At 38.9% G+C, this 17262-nt stretch overlaps 3 protein-coding genes across 3 annotated transcripts; 2 read left to right on the forward strand and 1 right to left on the reverse strand.

Annotated features, from left to right (window-relative positions):
* The first annotated feature begins 372 nt into the window (after positions 1 to 372).
* LOC140802587 (uncharacterized) lies at positions 373 to 4749 on the forward strand. The gene is made up of 6 exons (XM_073158118.1): positions 373 to 600; positions 687 to 877; positions 1267 to 1377; positions 1467 to 3265; positions 4023 to 4095; positions 4361 to 4749. Exons 1-6 carry the CDS (start codon positions 516 to 518, stop codon positions 4511 to 4513), a joined length of 2412 nt encoding a protein of 803 aa, XP_073014219.1. The 5' UTR covers positions 373 to 515; the 3' UTR covers positions 4514 to 4749.
* A 1468-nt stretch (positions 4750 to 6217) lies between these two features.
* Positions 6218 to 15531, forward strand: LOC140802586 (uncharacterized). The gene is made up of 23 exons (XM_073158117.1): positions 6218 to 6399; positions 6474 to 6759; positions 6849 to 6917; positions 6997 to 7134; positions 7228 to 7345; positions 8026 to 8108; positions 8220 to 8315; positions 8980 to 9148; positions 9228 to 9370; positions 9448 to 9534; positions 9740 to 9925; positions 10210 to 10377; positions 10611 to 10731; positions 10807 to 10876; positions 11094 to 11181; positions 11275 to 11395; positions 12326 to 12519; positions 12611 to 12719; positions 13786 to 13941; positions 14039 to 14141; positions 14353 to 14526; positions 14874 to 15019; positions 15163 to 15531. The coding sequence occupies exons 1-23, from the start codon at positions 6236 to 6238 to the stop codon at positions 15354 to 15356; spliced, it is 3183 nt and encodes a 1060-aa protein (XP_073014218.1). The 5' UTR covers positions 6218 to 6235; the 3' UTR covers positions 15357 to 15531.
* A 395-nt stretch (positions 15532 to 15926) lies between these two features.
* Positions 15927 to 16985, reverse strand: LOC140802588 (transcription initiation factor TFIID subunit 8-like). Its single transcript, XM_073158119.1, has one exon. It carries the CDS (start codon positions 16861 to 16863, stop codon positions 16165 to 16167), a length of 699 nt encoding a protein of 232 aa, XP_073014220.1. The 5' UTR covers positions 16864 to 16985; the 3' UTR covers positions 15927 to 16164.
* Between the last annotated feature and the right edge of the window lie 277 nt (positions 16986 to 17262).

A 17262-nucleotide genomic window follows, 5' to 3' on the forward strand; every position in this document is an offset into this window, starting at 1 on the left:
ATTTGAAAACGAAATCAATGTGACTGCAACTTTTTTTTTTTTTTTTTTTGGGTTAATAATCTTTCTACTTTTAATTAGTTCAACTTCTCTCCAAGATTATATATATATCCCTGTCCTTCAAAACTTTTTAAGGAGTTTGGGTATGTCTTCATTTTCACCTCATATTATTCAGCCAAAAAAGAAAAAAGAAGAAGAAAACTTAACAATAATAACAGATTTTTGAGGGCTACTAATGCAAAAGGAACAGAGATTTAAGTATCGGCCCGGCCGGCTCTCTTTATCGGATTCGGATCCTCATGAGAACCCTATTATATCGTATCGGGTACTAAAAAATTGCATGTGCCTCCGAAATCCTATTCCCCCACACACCATTTCAAACGGAGGCTTGCCTCGTACACCGCCGTGTGCACTGACTGACCACCACGTCGACTCCTTTCCCTAGCAATTAATCAAGAAGCGATTTTTAGAACCCTAACGCACTCCCCCCTCTCAATTCTCTCCTCCTCCTCCTCCAAATGGTCTCCTCCAGCGCCCTCCCATGGTACTGGGTCGTCGAAACCCTAGCCGACCTAAAGCAAGTCGATCCCTCCATCCTCCAAGGTAACGAGAACGGGAATTTCAAATATCGAGGGTTTTCTTCCAGTTTTTTCTGCTGCTTATTCGGCACGGTTTCGAATTCGTTGTAGCTATTATCTCTAGTTTGCCCAATTTCTACTCCGATGCCCCGGTAAAGGTGCGGGAGAAGGTCGCGTTGAGGTATCTGGAGAAATGTGTGGGCAGGAGTCGCCGAGAGGCTTCCAATCTCCCTTCGGGCTCGCGTTCTTTGATCGATGTTTCTCGATCCAGCGAGGATGTTCTCTGCTGCTACCTGAGGAAGGTATTTAGATTGCTCTGCTATTCTTTTTCTCGCCATTATTCTTTATTAAAATTTTAAATGACATGTAATTGTTTCTAACATTAGAAGTGTTTCTCTGGGGCTATCTGGAAGAAAGAGCGATCTTTTATTCTTTCTCGTAAAGTTATCATTTTGGGCAAGTTTTCTATATGATATCTTCTTGCTCTGCTTATTTTTGTAAAATATCTCCATTTAACTCTCATTTATACAGTTCTAGTCTGTGTGCATGCATATGTAGCAAAAGTTCAACAATTTGGAAATTTCTTTTCCCCCTTCATATTTCTTTTAACTTCTGGATGTTAGTTTCCTTGACTCAGTGTCTCTTGAATGTTATCTTAGCTGATTTGGAAGTGATCCATCATCTTTTGTAGGTGACAGGTAAGCATAAACCGGAAAGGAATAGTCGCCAGAGATTCCGTCATTATATCCGTCAATTTATTCTCCACAAGAGGGCTACCATGCCAAAATCTTCCCTTGATCTGGTATGCAGAATTTTATCTAAAACATAAGAACAAACAGAAGGACCTGCTTCTGATATACTGCTTACCCTCCTTATGTCTACATCATTCAGTTGAAAGAATCTATTTTGGAGGGGTCCAGTACAATTCTTTCCTCCTTGAAGGAACATAGTGGTCTGACCAAACATGACCAAGAAGATCTTCCACAATGCAATGCCAATGGTGAGCATGAAGCTGTGAAGAAAATCATAAACCAAGACAGTAATGATAACTGCTCAGGTGGACAAATTCCAGCTACAGTAGCTCCTACCAACTCTGATATGAATTTACATGCATCTCCAAATGACCCTGGAGAGAAAGTAAATCCCAGTTCTGGTGAGAAAGACTATTTCCAAGGTGACATGAGTGTCCAACCAGAGCCGCCAATTGATGAGGACTCTGATAATGATCCTTATGACTTTGAGTCTGCTGATATGGTTGCTACTGAGAAGCACCGCATGTTGAATTCTCTAGTGCAAACCAATCATGATTCTGCCTATGGGAATTGTACAGAACAAAGTTTCTGCTTAAAATGCTGTAAAGCTGGTGAATTATTGACTTGCAGAGCGAACGGTTGTCTGGTCGCTGTTCATAAAAGCTGTTTGGACCCGCCGGTTAGGTTTGATAAAACCGGCCTCTTCTACTGCCCCTTTTGTTCATATGCAAGAGCTGCTGTTGCATATTCAAAAGCAAGGAAAATCCTTTCAGCTTTTGTAGGTAAAGATATTATTGAAAGTCATAGAAAGAAGAAATCACCTGGAAGACATCAAGAAAGTTTTGAAAAAGATGTGGGGCATCATTTAGATGATCACTCTGGTCGGCATCAGAGTAACAGATTAGATGGGAGTTATACAGAAGCGGAGGGCCACCGGCAAATGGAAACTGCTGGTAATAAAGACGAGCAGCCTGCTGGATCTTTGGAGAAGGACATTGGGGGATATGATGCATCTGTTAACTTAGAGAAATTATGCGACGAGAGGATGGATGATGAAGGTCAATCCATTGTTCAGAGCAGCACCCAAAATCTGCTGGCAGAGAACCAGCGGCCACAACAGGCAGAACCTCATTCTGAAGCCAATATTGGCAATTTACCCCTTAAGGATGTTGATAAATCTCAACCTAGCTATGAGGCTTTCAGAGTTCAACAAAATGATGAAAAAAGCTTAGGTGATGACCATATAATTAATAAACAACTGAGAAGTTCAGATCAAGTGGAAATTACTCTTGAAATTGATACTGGCAACAAAAGATCACCATCAAGAAACAGAATACAATTGAGAAGTTCTCTTCAAGTACGAAATGCTCCTGGCGATGAAGTTGGGGGCTACGATTCATCTATTAACATACAGAAATTAGATGACAAAAGGATGGATGCTGGAGGTACATCTACTGTTCAGAACAGCACCCAAAATCTGCTGGCAGAGAACCAGCAACCACAGCATGCAGAACCTCATTCAGCAGCCAATATTGGTGATTTATCCCTCAAGGATGTTGATAAATCTCAAGCTAGCTATGAGGCTTTCAGAGTTCAACAAATTGATGAAAAGAGCTTAGATGATGACCATATAAATAATCAACAATTGAGAAGTTCAGATCAAGTAGAAACTGCCCCTGACAATGCCACAGGCAACAAAACATCACTATCAAGGAACAGAATACAATTGAGAAGTTCTCCACAAGTACAAACTGCTGCTGGCGATGACATTGGTAACAAAACATTGCCATCAAGAAACAGTGAGAGGCATCTCAAAAGAAGATCACGAGAGACAGATACAGTGGAGACTCATCATCCACAAGAAATGGTTGAAAACCAGAAGAGATACAAGTCTTCACCCAGAAAGAATAGGAAACGTGTATCTCGGCCTGAGCGCTAGTAAGTATTTAGTTATGTTAGACAGCTTGTCTTATACTTTTATTTAGCTACTTCGTAATATATGAACTATCAGAAATGCTGCTAAAGAGATTTGCATGACTGTCCTGGGATGTAAATTCTTTAATCAAATTACCCAAAGAATATCTTGCTCCATTACTGTGTGCCTATATAGAGCAGAAGTTCTGATCAGAGAAAAGCAATTGAGAACAGATAGAGGCAATAGTTGTTATCTGTTATATGCATGATCACATAGAAGAAGATTGTAGCATGCTTTTATGCTTTCGTGATACATAGCAGAACCAGATCTCTTTCCCCTGTATTTCTCTGCTTTCTCTTATCTCTGGTTCATAATACATTCTGTAAAGAGGTTTCTCTTTGACAGACTTTTTAAAAATTTGGACTGTGAAACTGTAGATTAGCAAGACTAGTTTTCTTTTCTCTCTTTTTTTTTTCTTTTGCAAAATAATAGCAGTATGCTTCAGTAAGATTAAGCTGCTAAATGAATTTATCCTAATAATTTTCTAGTTTATCTGCGGTACCCTTTTCCTTCTACAATATTAATGTTTTCTCCCACCAGTCCACTTGATTAAGTGTTTGGTTATTTATAATTAGCTATATCTTGTATCTTTTGGCTGCAAACTTTCATGAAATCTTTGGAGTTGATCTACAGTAGTTACCAAATAGTGTTTATGCCTTTAAGGCATCAATTTTGTGATTAAGGCTGCAATGAATTTTTGTTACTTGTTCTGTCTTCTAGTTCAAATCCGGTGATCCCTTCTGGAAGGCGGACCAAACTTCCTTGGACCTCAGAGGAGGAAGAAGCTCTAAGAGTATGCATCCTTTGATCTTGTTATTACTTGCTAACAGCTCTAACAAGTTTTACTATGAATTACTTTCTCTTCAAAATACAAAGGTTAGTGCATTATACATAATTGATGTGCATGCTACAGACCGGTGCTTTTGTGTAAGGTCGGAGAGATGAGCCTTTTGTGGTCGTCTTCTTCTGCATTTCCATTTTTTATTGATATCTGACACTACAAGTCATCGTGCTGTTTCTAAAGCATCTAAATGAAACAAATTCTTTTTTAAATGCAGGAGGGGATGCAGAAATTTGCTTTAAAAAATGGACTTGTTCCATGGAAAGAAATTTTGGAATCTGGAGGGAATGTATTTCACAGAACTCGTCTGCCTGGTGATCTGAAAGATAAGTGGAGAAATATTATGATCAAAGAGGGGATCAAACACTAAAGAGACCTGGTAAACAGCAAGCAAGTTTTGTTGTATCAGTAAGAATCTGCCAATGCTTGCTATCTTGTAACTGCTTTTTCTTTTTCTTTTTCTTTTTCTTTTCTTTTTTTTTGACTTGGGAGCAAGGGTTCTTTCTTTTTCTGTTATATATGGATCGAATTTTTGTTGTAAATGTCATGTTATCTCAAAGAAATCACATTTTTATTTTTTTTATGAAAAGAAAGAATTTTCTTGAAGTAGGAGCTAATGAGTAATGAACTCTTTTAAAGGAAAGCTATTTTTTCCCCTACTGCTTTATACACCTCTCCAGTTCCTATGCATTGTGTTTGAGTGGATCTTTCTTTCCTTATGTAGTCGATCAAATCTATTAGGATTACTATTAGACATATTCACTCCTAACGACTGACAATCTTTCTTTCCTTTGACCTCAGTGTCAGTTTCCCACAAATAATTCTCAATTGCTGTTCCATTGGTTTTGTAGGAATTTTTTTTTATCAAAGTACAAAAATTTATTTACTTAGCTGCCACAGTTACAAAAAGTCCTTTCGACCGGAGGATAGATGCCGGTGGTGTAGCCGAAACCTTGAGATTGCCCTAGGTTCACAAGCCAATTAAAGGTTTGATTAGCTTCATGAATAATATGAGAAAATATATAATCTTACTATTTTGTGAGTAGACATATATATATATATATATATCAGGAATGATGGGCTCCATGGCCTAGTACACACTGTTTTCCTGCGTGAGAGGACTCCCATTAGACTGCCGGACCCCAAGCCACTTAAATCATGTGATCCAATGAAGGATCCATCGTTATCTAGTTTTTGCCCACCCTTGGGTTGGGGTTCCCACAGAATTAAAGGGATTTTGTAGCTTATGCTTTGCATCCTTAGACGGCTTCCACTCATAATATTCTAAAGAGAGAGAGAGAGCTAGGGAGTAGTTCCAAAGCTTAAGTGTCGGCTCATAAATATCATTAAAAATAACATTATTTTTACGTTTCCAGATATGCCAATGAACAACTGCAAGAACCACCTCGAGCAAATCTTTCTTCGGCCCAAAAAGACCACCGTTCTTCGAGACCCAAAGCTCAATATCTTATCCCTCAGGTGTAATGTGGTGCAAACTAAAGAAGTTAACCTCAAAGTACTTCTCTACAAAAGAAAGGTGGCAAATATATATTAGGTTCAACGCCACAGTTTGGACACAGAGAATCAAGTCCAAGGTCTAGACAGCCCTGGCCCAATAGATCTTCTTAGACAAAAAAGGCGAATTGGGACTATTCCCATGCGTCTAAGTAGGCATAAATGGACTTGGCAGTACCCAGTCAGTCAGATTAGGAGACCAAACCCAAAGGTTAGGTCTGCCCATTAATTGGAATGGTTTTTGTAGGATATCATTTCCATTTAAAATGTACAGATTAGGGACTATTCTTTATGTACTTTCTTTTTTATTTACGTAATCTACTTTTCTACCCTTATTATTATCTACATGAGTTAAGAGAGAGAGAGAGAGAGAGAGAGAGAGAGAGAGAGAGAGAGAGAGAGAGAGAGAGAGAGAGAGAGAGAGAGAGAAATTCTTTGATGGGTGGGGCCTTAAGGGGGAATATCATCCACGTGGGCATCGTTGAGAGAACTCGAGTGGAATCCGATCTCAACCTTTTAAGCCTTGGCTTCTTTAATAAACCTCTCCGGGCTCCAGCTCATCATCCTCTTCCCAATAATGCCTTTAAAAACTATTACTGGAACAACACCACGAGTGCCACTACCAAGTCTTGGTCGACTTCCATTTCCTCTTCTTTCCCGCTCCCATTCCCGCCATTCCCCAAGAAGCTCTCCTCTCCCATCTCCTAGAAATCCTCCCCGATCCCATCTCCTCTCTTGGAGGTCATTTCTCTCCCCTCCTCCTTTCATTAGGATTCCTTGTACCGTAGTTGATTGCGGTGTTCGCGTCTGCGCAGGGGGAGGACCGTCGATTCGAGGGCTTGGATCGATCGGCGATTGGTTTCCAGGATGGACGAAGGAACGATGGCGGCGGATGCCACCTCGGGAGAGATGGCCTTCGACCCGATCCTTGAAGAGGGTGTCTTCCGGTTCGATTGCTCGGGAAGTCACCGGGATGCCGCGTCTCCCAGCCTCTCGTTCGTGGATCCCAAGGTTAGGGAGACGCCGATCATGATTCACAAGGTCCCCGAGTTTGTTCCGGGATTTGAGTGCCTTCTTGGACACCAGAAGGTTGTGATCAAGGTCGGTTCTCGTCCCTAATTTCAAGTACATTAAGTTTGTTGTCGTCGATATTTTGAAATGATCCTGATTCTTCATATGCCTTTTGATAGCTTCCTTCTGGAACATCTCACTATGGAACTGGGGAAGTAAGCGGGCAGCTTGAGCGAACGGGGAAGCGTGTAAGCTATCTATCTCGAGACCTTTTATATTTTGGGGATTTTTTTTATTTAATTTTTGACAATTTATTGTGATGCTTAGATATTCACATGGAACACGGATGCGTGGGGTTATGGACCAGGAACCACGTCGTTGTACCAGTCGCACCCTTGGGTACTATCGCTTCTTCCAGATGGAAGGACATTGGGGATTCTTGCTGACACTACTCTGCGTTGTGAGGTATGTAGATGGTTCTGTTTGCATTAGTTTGCCACCGAATTGGTTCTGTATTGTGTTACTCTGATGCTCGAGTAAAAACGGCTTCTTGAACAGATTGATCTAAGGGAAGAATCTACTATAAAATTCACTGCTGCAGCTGCCTACCCGGTCATTACTTTTGGTCCATTTGAGTCGCCTAATGAAGTCCTGATATCCCTGTCTCATGCGATTGGTTATTCTCTAGACTCTGTTTCAGTGAATGAATATGATGTTATTGGCTTCACCTAATGAAACTTCTGTGTTTTTTGGCAATATGGACTGGTTGTTGACTAAAACATTACAGCTTATATCATTCTTTTATATGGTTGAATCTGTCTTAGTCATGTTTGTTTTTGTTCTCTTACATTACATGAAATGCACTTTGTTGTATTAGATTTTATTGCAAGATAATGGCTTATTCATTTGCATTTGGATTAAATACCGTGGCATCAGTAGTTGGTTCTCTATCAATAACATAAGAAAATTTTATAAATTAACTCAGTTAAATGCTTTGCAAGGTTAACAAGATAATACAGAAGTATTTCAAGTGCAACATTGTTACATTAATCGCATGCTGATAATCTGAAATGGTACCATTATTGTTGGTATGCTAGACAGACATTATGCTGATAGGTAATACACATATAAGCAATAAAGTTGTAGATAAGTCTTACCAGTACTGCTTCTGTTTCAAATATATATTTTCTTACTTTGCAGTTTGCATATACTAAAGTGCCTTGTATTTTTCAATTGATGTTTTTGGCCTTTTTTTTGTGCAAGACATATCAAGGTTCTGTTAAATAGAGTGTTGATATAAAACTATACCTTTCTTTATCAGTTGGTCTAGATAATGAGTACAACAGTGATATTTAGGAACTTTGTCAATGCCTCCAAAATGGTCGCTTGGTTATCATCAATGTCGCTGGAGCTATGATACAGCTGAAAAAGTTCTCCAGGTACTTCTTAGCTACTACTATAATCATCTTTACACATTACATCTTATTATCCTGATGTTATATCAGTGATAATATTTTCGTGCAACTTTACATTGTAATTTTGTCTGACAGATTGCCAGAACTTTTCGAGAAAAATCCATACCTTGTGATGTCATTTGGATGGATATTGACTACATGGATGGTTTTCGATGTTTCACTTTTGACCAAGTAAGTTTTTCATTTATTGTCTTTGAAACTCATCATATGTAAAAATATTTTATAGCAGATCTGCACTGAGAAGCTATAATACATTAATACTTGATCTTTTCACAATCAATATGATGTGGTTAGAATGGAAATCCATGTCAAACTGTTTTGAATAGATCAGTAACAAACGGAGATCAAATTAAATGCAGAATTTTGTTGCAAAATACAATATGATGTATCTCATGCTCCATTTATTCGTTCACAAGCATGCTTGTAAGTTGATGAGTCATAACTCATGACACTTTTGTGTATACTGTGCATGCTCTGACATATCAATTTATATAATCCCCAAACTATAATTCTGTTGCTTTGAGTGCTAGTCATGCAGAGGACATAATCCCTAATCCAAACCCAACTCTTTGCACATTTTATCTACATAGACAGTGAAAGCTAGGCAGATAAATGGTATGTGATCTTATGAAACTGCACATCTCCGGTCCTACTGTATGCATATTTGCAGATGCAATTGTACTTAGGCTGTCCTATTTTCTGTTCCATCAATTTCTCTTTGTTCCTATGTAGAATGAATCTCTCTAAACATCTGACGATGACTTATTTATGTTCCATGGTCCGAAGATTCTGGTTACTTTGTAGATGCAGATTATGATATCCCATAATATTGCAGGAACGGTTCCCTGATCCAAAATCTATGGTAGAGGATCTGCACACAATTGGTTTTAAAGCAATTTGGATGCTTGACCCAGGAATAAAAAATGAAGAGGGTTACCATATATATGATAGTGGTTCAGAAAGTGAAATTTGGGTTCAAAAAGCAGATGGAAAACCTTATGCTGGTAAGGTTTCTCAATTGATTCAACTTAATAGGGTCAGAGTTGCAAGGTCTATTCTCCTACTTTCTTCCCTTTTTCTCAGGGGATGTATGGCCAGGACCTTGTGTTTTCCCTGATTTTACACAAGAAAAAGCACGTTCATGGTGGGCTAGGTTAGTAAAGGACTTCATATCTAATGGTGTTGATGGGATATGGAATGATATGAATGAGCCTGCTATTTTCAAAGTAAGTCTTCCAAGACTGATATTATCTTTTATATTTTCTGCAAGCAGGAATTTGAAGTCATATTGTTTATTTTGCAGACTGTGACCAAAACAATGCCAGAAAGTAACATTCACAGAGGAGATATTATGCTTGGCGGTTGCCAAAATCATTCATATTATCACAATGTAATTTTTTATTAACATTTCTCTGGTTTGAGAATGCAGCATATTTTTAATGCCATCAACTAGAATTACAATTTTCAACTTGTTTACTTTGGCTTGTCGGCCACCAAGCTGCTGATGCTGTTTTTACTTCTGTTGACATTTAATTCATTAATGCCTATGTTTGTCTCTAAGTCGGAGTATCATGCTCTAACTTTTAGCTATACAGGTCTATGGCATGCTCATGGCAAGGTCAACGTATGAAGGAATGAAAATGGCTAGTAAAACTAAACGGCCTTTCGTTCTCACCAGAGCTGGTTTTATAGGAAGCCAGCGGTACGCTGCAACGTGGACTGGTGATAACTTGTCAACCTGGGAACACTTACATATGAGTGTATCAATGGTTCTTCAGTTGGTAGGTGGAGGTTTTTATGCCCTTTAACAATATCCGCCGTGCTTCCTAACAATATTCTAAAACATATAGAATTTTACTTGTAAAATGCTCTTCATTTGTTTCAGGTTTGGAAAGTTGCTTCCTATCAAATCTTTATACATAAAATGAACCTCACTATGCCGTTATAACATAAAGATGTGTTATAAAGCTATTGCTTCTACAGAGTTTGCTGAGATTGTAGAGTGATCAATATTGGTTTGTTTATATTTCTAATACTAGTTCTCACTATTTAGTATTTTGACCAGGGGCTAAGTGGTCAACCATTATCAGGGCCCGATATTGGTGGATTTGCTGGAAATGCAACACCAAGACTTTTTGGAAGATGGATGGGAGTGGGTTCTCTATTTCCTTTTTCCCGTGGGCATACTGAAGCTAGAACCATTGACCATGAGCCATGGTCCTTTGGAGAAGAGGTATGTCTTTACCTATGAGTACTTCAAGACTGCTTATCCGTGTTTAGTTTTTGTTCTGTTATATCTCTTAGAAACTAGAAGACAAGTGTCCATGAGTGAAGCATTCTAGTCCATTAAGAAATCAGAGCTGGGCAACCCATCTCTCTCCCATATTTCCTCTTGGAAGAAAAGTGATGTTTTTAAAGTTCTTGCTCCAAAGCACTTATCTCTGACTCAACTCTGACATCTTACAGTGTGAAGAAGTATGTCGCCTTGCCTTGTTGAGACGGTATAGGCTAATACCTCATATATACACACTATTTTATATGGCTCATACAAGGGGTACTCCTGTTGCAGCTCCTGCTTTTTTTGCTGGTAAACTAATTCTGTTTCTGTTTACTCTAGCATATTATGATTAGCTAAGTCTTAACTCCATACTTACTTATGTAGACCCACAGGATTCAAAATTGAGAACAGTTGAAAGTTCTTTTCTATTGGGACCACTTCTAATTTGTTCCAGGTACTGCTAATATATCTCTGAACTTCAGTTTTGTCATTTTTTACCTCTTAACTTTGGACATATCTCTTCATATTCTTCAAAGATGATAAATATGGTTGACATTTTTATATGCTACTATTTTGTTGAGCAGCTTATGGTAGCAATATTAGTGTAAAAGTTAATTTTTTTTTGTTAAATCTTCAGCAAGAATTTTTATATCCTTGGTGGATGTTGGCAGCACTATACCAGATAAAGGGGCGCATGAATTGTCACATGTGCTGCCAAGGGGCATCTGGCTACCTTTTGACTTTGGAGATTCACATCCTGTAAGTTGATCATAATATGCTGCACAATGAGGAAAATTTACTTCTACTGACCGGTTTGTTGTTTTTCTACCAAAACTTTGATACATTACTTAGGATCTGCCAGTGCTGTACTTACAAGGTGGAGCAATAATTCCCGTGGGCCTTCCTCTTCAACACGTTGGTGAAGCAAATGTGGAGGATGATTTATCACTGATTGTTGCTTTAGACAAAGATGGTAACTTTTTGCCTTATTCCTATAAGTTTGTTTCAGCGTATGCTTTTAATTGTTTGATCCTGTGATAAGCTGGTTGGCTGCCACACTTGTTAAGATGTATTAGTAGTTGCTGGATAGTTTTGTTCCATAAGATTTCATTAAATGGACAGTCTTCTTTAGACATAGTAGTATAGTACCAATCTGTACAAAACCCAACTTGCAACCTAGTTGCTGATCCTATATCTGAAGGTAGATGACTAATCAAACTGCCTAGGTCATTCTCACCAGCATATGCATTGTCTCTTTGTTTTTTGTTTTCTTATTTGTCATTTCCTTGAATCCAAAGTAGTCTGCACTGAGAATACACAAGGCAAGAAAATTCAAATATTTCCTTGGGAAGTTACTGTAATTCCAGATATGTGGGTGCACCTATTATATTTTGTCTGTGATTGTGGATTGGATGTAAAGTTCCAATTGAGATGAGATCTTTAGTAGGAACCAGCGAAACAACATCAATCCGTTTTTTTAATATTTGAATTGAGAGATATTCTCAGAGAGATCAAAAATTATTTGGTAAGCCTGGTTTGATAAGCTGAATGGCAAGGTGGGATATGCTAACATTTGGGTAACTTGCTAGACTTTTCCTGTCTTCCTCATCCCTATTGTATTGGATGGCTTTCTTTATATACTTTTTCTTGCATCCAATAGAAGTTTACCTACAAGTTACTATCAGGTCCTAGATATCCAGAGGATGATGATCCCCTTAATATGCATCTGAATCATGGGTGGAAAAATAGTTCTGCGCTGATACATATTTTTATGTGACAACTGTTTTCTTCTTTCTCAACTTTAGTGCAAAAGAGCAGAAGTCAAGGTATTGATTATTGAATGTTAGTATTCTTTCGCAAGCGATAGCACTTCAACCCCACAGAATAAGTGTTTTTTCCTCAGGTAAAGCAGCAGGTGTCCTGTTTGAGGATGATGGGGATGGATATCAGTACACTCAAGGGGATTTTCTCTTGACACATTATGCTGCAGAACTACATTCTTCTGTGGTGACTGTTAAAGTATACAAAACCGAAGGATCACGAAAAAGACCGAAGCGTGTCCTTCATGTACATTTATTACTTGGAGGAGGTGCCATGGTATTGTTTTCAAAATTTAGTTCAATAAAGCTATTTATGTGATAGCATGACTTTTTATAACTTAATCTTTTATGTTGGATATAATTTTCAGATAGATTCACATGGTATTGATGGAGAGCAAATACAGATTAGAGTCCCTTCTGAATCTGAAGTGTCCAATTTAGTATTGGAAAGTGAAAACCGGTGCAAGAGATGTTTAGGTATTAGCCCATCCTCCATGATTCCACCAGATTTATTTATTTTTTATTTATGTTTTAATTAAAAGACTTCATTAAGAAAGTCAGAGGCTCAAAATACACTCTAACAACGCCAGGAAGCACCCACCCCAAATGCGTCTACATTCAAAATGGTCTGGAACTCAGACATCCGTGAACCATCCCAACAAAATGTAAAGTCTACACATTTACTATAGCATGCTAACCAATGAGCTGCCTTGTTTGCAGCTCGATAGACATGCTGAATTTTAAAGTTTGTGAAAGTAGAGCTCAGTTTGTAGCAATATTCCATAACACTTTTTAAGCCTTCATGAACAAGTTTTCTACTTAAACAGATTAACCAGCGTCTGAGAATCAGGTTCAAACACTACATCTTGAAGGCCAATCTCCTTAGAGAGATTATGGCTCCTCTCAGCGCCCCTGTTTCTGACTATATTACTTCAATGCCAGAACAAGGCCCTCCACATGCAGTTAAAACATAGGCATTAGAATCTCTAATAAACCCCCCACCCCCACCACCACTCTTCTTGATTCTAGGATCAAAAACACCATCAATGTTAATCTTAATTGATCTAGGGCTTGTGGGGTGCCATATACTTTCATTGGAACTATTAGCAAAGATGGACTTTGCTTTATCCAGATTTTGGAAATAATTAACCATCATTAACATATTCCTCCAAAACTAATAAACAGGAGGACTTAATTCCTTGAAGATATAAGCATTACGGATTTTCCATAAATGTTAAAGGGAATTTGCAATGATAGCAAGAATAAAATCAATTTTCTTGTTATATTGACTATCTTTTTCCTTAATCCAATCTCTCATAAGCCAATCCTCATTAAAGGAGAATTGAAATCCCAAGGCAATCATAGAGATTTATATAGTGCAAAATTTGACTGCAACAAATTTATGTAGTGCAAAATTTGATCAACAGAGTTGATCTCGATAATCATTTCCCTATCAGTCAATTTAATGCACATCTGCTATAAGTTTTTAGTTGTTTATCATTATAGTATTATACTTGTACAATAATATTAAGAATATATACAGAAACAATTCAGCATATTCCCGACGTAGATGACCATTCTAAACAGAAGGGCATTGAGCTCTCGAAGACCCCAGTTGATTTGAAGAGTGGTGAGTGGACTCTTAAGGTGGTGCCATGGATTGGAGGTCGGATTATCTCCATGGTGCATCTCCCTTCAGGTAATTTGTGATACTACTCCTTTTTAGTTTATGTTAAAACTAGTAAATTTTTTTGTTTAAAACTAGTAATTCCTCTATCTCTTGATATCTTATTTAGGTAGTCAGTGGCTTCACAGCAGAATTGAACTTGATGGATATGAAGAATATAGTGGTACCGAATATCGGTCTGCTGGATGCTCTGAAGAGTATAAAGTTGTTTGGTATGATGCTTGACTTTTCATGTTCATTTGTTTAATTTTTTGTTACATGAAATGGCTGATTGCTCTTGTGCTACAGCATCATATTAGTGTAGAGCAGTACTATCCTAAAAGATCAATGCCAATGAAGTTTTTATATATACATATGTAGGGAGAGAGAGATTTCATGTTTTCAGTTCTGGAAAGAATAACTATTAAATGACTGGATTTATAGGAGGAACCTTGAACAGTCAGGAGAGATGGAATCAATTTGCATGGAAGGGGATATTGGTGGTGGCTTGCTTCTCCAGCGCCAGATATCTATTCTGAAAGATGACCCCAAGATTTTCCAGATCGACTCTAGTATCATAGCACAAAATGTTGGAGCTGGTTCTGGTGGTTTTTCAAGGTTAGTACAGCTATAACAACTAATTTACACCATGCTTCTATTCTAAAATTTACTTTCAAATAAGTGACCAAGTTACATATACATAAAAAAATAGCACAATCCTTTCCATTTTATTAACAGACATTTATCAAAATATTTTTGCTTGTTTAATTTGATGGGATAGCTAACAGAATATCGTGGATTATTATGTCGGAGTCAATTAATTTAATCTTCCCCTGCTTTGATTACTATTAAGGATGCCATCTTTTTAATATGTAGTATAGTTCATCATCTGCAGAACTTAAGATGCTTGCCTGCAATGTTGATGCCAGAATGCTAATGTTGTTCGTATTTATTTCTCTGTGAAGATTGGTGTGTTTGAGAGTGCACCCCACTTTCACCCTCCTGCACCCTACTGAAGTTATTGTTACTTTCAATTCAATTGATGGTTCAACTCATGAGATTACTCCGGAATCCGGAGAACAATCATTTGAGGGAAATATCCGCCCTAATGGTAATATTTATTAACTCACAACCTATTACTATCATAAGAAAAATTTCTTATTTTTCAGGACATTGTCTAGTATTATAATCACTATTTTTGATCAGTTTGTGTCTTTACCATTTTCTTTCTCTCTTGTTTTTGCAACTCCCCAGGGGAATGGATGCTTGTGGACAGATGTGCAGGTTTGAGTTTGACCAATCGCTTCGAAGTAAGTCAGGTTAGCAAATGTATGGTGCACTGGGGAGCTGGAACTGTTAACTTGGAGTTATGGTCTGAAGAGAGGCCAGTTTCTAAAGCCAGCCCTTTGAGAATTTGTCACGAATATGAGGTGAGGCAAGTCACCTAGCCTTAGGCTGCTATACCTTTCCCAAATTTGAAAGCAAGCGATGATTTGTTTTCTAGATGTTGTACTTGTTTATCTACGTTAACCTACGAATAAATCTGTTATCCTCTGAGAGGCCTTTAAAAGATTACTATAACGATTACAGATTACATCATATTTGGGACTGATTTCTTAAAAACTTGGATTATAGGTTTAGTACATTTACATGTTTGCCTGGCAATCATTCGGCCCAAACTTGACTGTGATGAAGAAAATCTGGAGCCACAATAGACTGAGACACAATGTTTACTTGCAATAAGCATAAAACATGGTTTATTTTCTCTACAAAGACAGAAAAAGGAAAATATGAGAAGAGAAATTAGCATATTTTATTCTCTCTGGATATATCAAAGCAAGATTATTTTACTTCCATTCTCATAGCCGTTATCTTGCATTTGGCACTGAGCTTGGCAACAACTTATGCTCCTCTCTCTGTACTCCCTCTCTTCCTCTTTTTTAAGATAACCGTCGGAGATTTCAGGTAAGGATATGCCAGGTTGAATCATCATTTCACTGATGTCAGATCCGGTAGGCTATTTGAACATATGCCTTATCCAAATATTATTAATGGTAAATAGAATGAGATACTCCAACATCGCTTATCAAATATAATGAAACATAGCAATTGTCATTAAATCTCCTCTTGACCTCACACGGTAAAGTTGGTAACACTGGCGTCCCTCAATATTATTTTTGCTGCCGCATCATGGGTTCGAATCCTTTCTCCAGAAAATTTAATTTTCTTTTTAAAAAAAAAATAACAAGCACCCGTTCAGTTCCCTACTCGTCCAATCTGGCCGTTCTCCTCAACTTTCCTCGCCTTCGAACTCCGAACCATCCGAAACCCAACACTCTTCCTCTCCGGCGGCAATATTCCCCGCAATATTTCCCCTTTCGTCTCCCCACCACTCGTCGTCACGCTCACCACCGCCTCCTCTTCCACCTCCCTTCTCTTCCTCAACACCTCCCACGACTCCGGGAAGCACGGCAGCCACCGCGGCACGTGACGCAGCGGCGGCTCCCTCCCCGCCTCCGCGAAGCTGGGAACCCTCTTCAAAACCCCACATCCTTCCCCTCTCCTCCTCGGGAGCGGCTTCGCGAAGGGCACCTCCTCCACCGCCTCCACGAACGCCGCCATCTCCTTTAGCAAAACCGACCTCAATAGCGGCCTCGTCGGATCGGAGCCTCCCGTAAAACCACGTGAGATGCTGAGCTCCTCGAGGCCGCGGATGAGGTCGACGACGTTGACGTCCGTGCGGCCGCGGGCGTTGGCCGCGGATGCGGCGGCTCGGGCGAGGGTTTGGATGTAGCGGGCCGCAATGTCAGAAAGGACGTTGATGGCCCGGGCCTCCGCGGCGGAGTAGCCGGCGCCGAGGCAGATCTGGGCGACGGCGATCTTGGATACGGCGGCGGCTCTAGAGGAAGGAGACGGAGGAGGAGATGAGGGCTTCTCCGCCAGATGTTCTTCCATTCATGGCGGCCGTGGGAGAAGAAAGGAAGGCAGAAACCCCTAAATAAAAACCCTAGCAGCAGAAGGGTATTCGGAAAGCGTGTCCACGGCGCTTGTGCACCGTCGGCAATTTTACGCGAAATCTCTCCTTCACATTATATATATATATATATATATATATATATATATATATATATATATATATATATATATATATATATATATATAACAAGTATTACATTGTTCTACTACAGGAGTTGAATTGGAGTTGGGAGTAGGAATTGGAATTGGTCTCTCGATGGAGCTGGAGCAGATCTAATTGTCTTGTCATCAAAGGGTAGTCTAAGATGTTTTTATTGCAGAAAGGAAAGATTAATGCGAGTCATAACTAGCTACCGTTCCTAGAAGCATTCATTGAAA

The sequence above is a fragment of the Typha latifolia genome, unplaced genomic scaffold (assembly GCF_019914945.1).
Source record: "Typha latifolia isolate L0001 unplaced genomic scaffold, TyphaL0001v2 contig_36, whole genome shotgun sequence".
Classification (NCBI taxonomy): Eukaryota; Viridiplantae; Streptophyta; class Magnoliopsida; order Poales; family Typhaceae; genus Typha; species Typha latifolia.